The sequence below is a fragment of the Octodon degus genome, unplaced genomic scaffold (assembly GCF_000260255.1).
Source record: "Octodon degus isolate 3935 unplaced genomic scaffold, OctDeg1.0 scaffold00080, whole genome shotgun sequence".
Lineage (NCBI taxonomy): Eukaryota > Metazoa > Chordata > Mammalia > Rodentia > Octodontidae > Octodon > Octodon degus.
In genome coordinates this window covers 6,330,957-6,333,607 of record NW_004524656.1, presented here as the reverse complement: position 1 = coordinate 6,333,607, position 2,651 = coordinate 6,330,957, and the positions used below count along the sequence as shown (strand labels likewise).

Here is a 2,651-nt window from a genome sequence, read left to right as displayed (position 1 = left end):
CCCCCTGGTGGGCTGAGCTGGCCACACACACATCCAATAAATAAATGTAATAAATAAAAATAAATAAATATTAAAAAAATAATTGGATGCAGGTGGGTTCAGATTTGATAAACAGAATCAGAATATTAGGTAATTAGTAGGGTGTGGGATATACCTGTAATCATAGCACTTGGGAGGCTGAAGCAGGAGGATCACTGAGTTCAAGGCCAGCCTGAACTACCTAGGCAGTCACAAACATCCCCTCCCCCCAAACAACCCCGGATATTAGACAAGTGCTACGTATCCCCCACAAACTGCTTACTAAAAGACTAGGGTAAACTTACATTGAAAAAACCTGGCCAGAGCCGGGTGTGGCAGCACACGCCTGTCATCCCAGCACTCAGGAGGTCAGGTCAGCCTCGGCTGCGAAGTGAGCTCAATCCCAGCCTGAGCTATACGGCAAGGCCCTGACTCAAAAAAGAAAAGCAACAACAAAAAAATCCCTGGCGGATACCACTAAACCAAGCAACTGAAATTAACACTACTAATGAGAAAACTGACAGCATATGTCTTCAGAAGCTCTATGCTTCAATTCCCAGTACTGGATAAAAAAAAGAAAAAGAAAAAAAAAAAAAGTAAATGTTACTCAAGAGCTCAAACCTTTGTCTCAAAACAAAAACACAATCAGTGTTGGCTGCAGTACAGCTCAGGCTGACCTCAGATTTGTGGTGATCCCCTGCCCCAGTTCCTAGAATGCTAGGATTAAGGGGCACACCACGCCACCACGAATAACCTGTAAAGTTCAATATATCATACACTTTTCTGGTGGGGGAGGGCATGCCGGAGGTTGAATCCAGGGCTTTCTCTCTCTCTTTTTTTTTTTTTTTTTTTGCAGAACCGGGGATTGAGCTCAGGCCCTTGCGCTTGCCAGGGAAGCGCGTATTCCACTGAGCCATCTCCCTGGCCCCGGGCTTTCTTAACTTAGATCCTTGGCGTGGCTTCCTCTTGTCTGAGCCAGAGTCCCACTGTGTAGTTCAGGCTGGCCTGGAATTCTCAACTATCCTCCTGCCTCAGCCTCCCAAGTGTTGGCAATACAGCCAGCACTCCAGGAGCTTTCCCCCTCCCCCCGCCACCAATTTTGCTTAAATTGCACCAGCTGGACTTGAATTTGGGCTTCTCCCGCCTCAGCTTCCTAGAGTGATGGAATTACAAGCACGCACCACCACGCCCACCAAAAACCCAAAACTTTAAAAGTCCAATCAACATTCATTCTAATGCTATCACCACCACCTACTGCAGATGCAAACTTCGATAAACCCTAAGACCTAGCACAACTTTCAGGAAGCCGCTATTAACACTATCGCGGGATTCTTGGGAACTCCTCGGGAGAGCTTTGTGGACCGGCGGGACCCGCGCGAGAGACGGCCGGGGCATCCTTCTGGCCGCGGGAAGGGGGCGGAGGTGAGGTCGGGGCGCCCTGCCGCTCACCCCGCGCTCCTGGGCGGCCGCCGGCAGCTTGGCAGCGGCGTGGGCGGGGGCGTCGCGGCCCGCCCGCGCGCCCTTCTCCTCCCACGGTGGCCGTGAGACTCCGCGACGCCGGCTTCTGGGCTAGCCTCCATGGCCAGGTGCCCGGGCTGCTGGACTGGGACATGGGCAACGAGTGCTTCCTCGCCTGCACCACGTCGCACCTGCCCATGGCCGAGCAGATCCGTGAGTGCTCGCGGGCGCGGGTGGGGTGGCGCGCGGGCCCCGGGGGCGCAGTTTCGGGGTTCCCTCCCACACCGCCCATTTGCTGGGCTCACCTCGTCTCCCCAGAACGGTGCAATGCAGCTCTCCCCGGCCGCCCCAACCCCAGAACTTTATGGGCCTCTTCCGGGCCTTTGTTGGGGATCGCTCCCCACCTCGACTTAGTGTGTCTTTTCTTGGTGGTACGTGGCTCGAACTCAGGCCTTCCCCGCATCCTGAGCTCTGAGTTGCCTCCAACTGCGTCTCAGAGCCAAATTCTCCAGACTTGGGAGAAACCTGGGATCCTCCTGCCGCGGCTTCGGATGGTGCTGGGGTGTGCACGGCGTGCATCCGGGCCTTTTCAGGCGTTGCTCAGCGAGCGCCCAGAAGCGCTCAGTATTGGTGACTCCGCGGTTGACCAACTTTCTCAGTTTCTAACATGGTTTCCCGCTCTCTTTGGGTCGGTGAGTGGAGAGGGCCATCCCTACCTACGTTCCTGACGCCTGGGACCTCAGATCTTCTGTTTTCAACTATACTCAGACTCTGGCCCCACCTCCTCCACGCCCATGTACAAAAACTTTAATCCTTAGTGTCTGTCTGTTTCCCCATCTCACCTATTAGGCGTTGGTTGGTTTGGTTATTTATTTTTTGAGACAGGGTCTCACTATGCAGTTTCCAACTGGCTTTCAGCTCACTATGTACCTGGTTGGCCTGGAATTCCTGCCTCAGTGACCCTCCTGCCTCAGCCTCCAGAGTGCTGGGATTACAGGGTTGGGGCATGCGCCACTCCACTGGCTTTCACATTGTTTCTGACAGCTATCTGTATTACTGAGCAAAATTAGGCCCATCAGTTCTGACTGTGTGTATTGTGTTGTCTTTGTTTCTTTCTTTCTTTTTTTTTTTTTTTTTTTAATGAGCAGAATATATTTATTGAGGGAAAGAAAGCT

At 52.8% G+C, this 2,651-nt stretch overlaps 1 protein-coding gene across 1 annotated transcript in view; it reads left to right on the top strand.

The window, feature by feature from the left end:
- The first annotated feature begins 1,613 nt into the window (after positions 1–1,613).
- Foxr1 (forkhead box R1) overlaps positions 1,614–2,651 on the top strand; it is a 13,274-nt gene continuing 12,236 nt past the window's right edge. Inside the window, exon 1 of the mRNA XM_004636432.3 lies at positions 1,614–1,689. Coding sequence (XP_004636489.1) covers positions 1,629–1,689 — 61 coding nt within the window. The 5' untranslated portion in view covers positions 1,614–1,628. The remainder of the gene's footprint in view (positions 1,690–2,651) is intronic.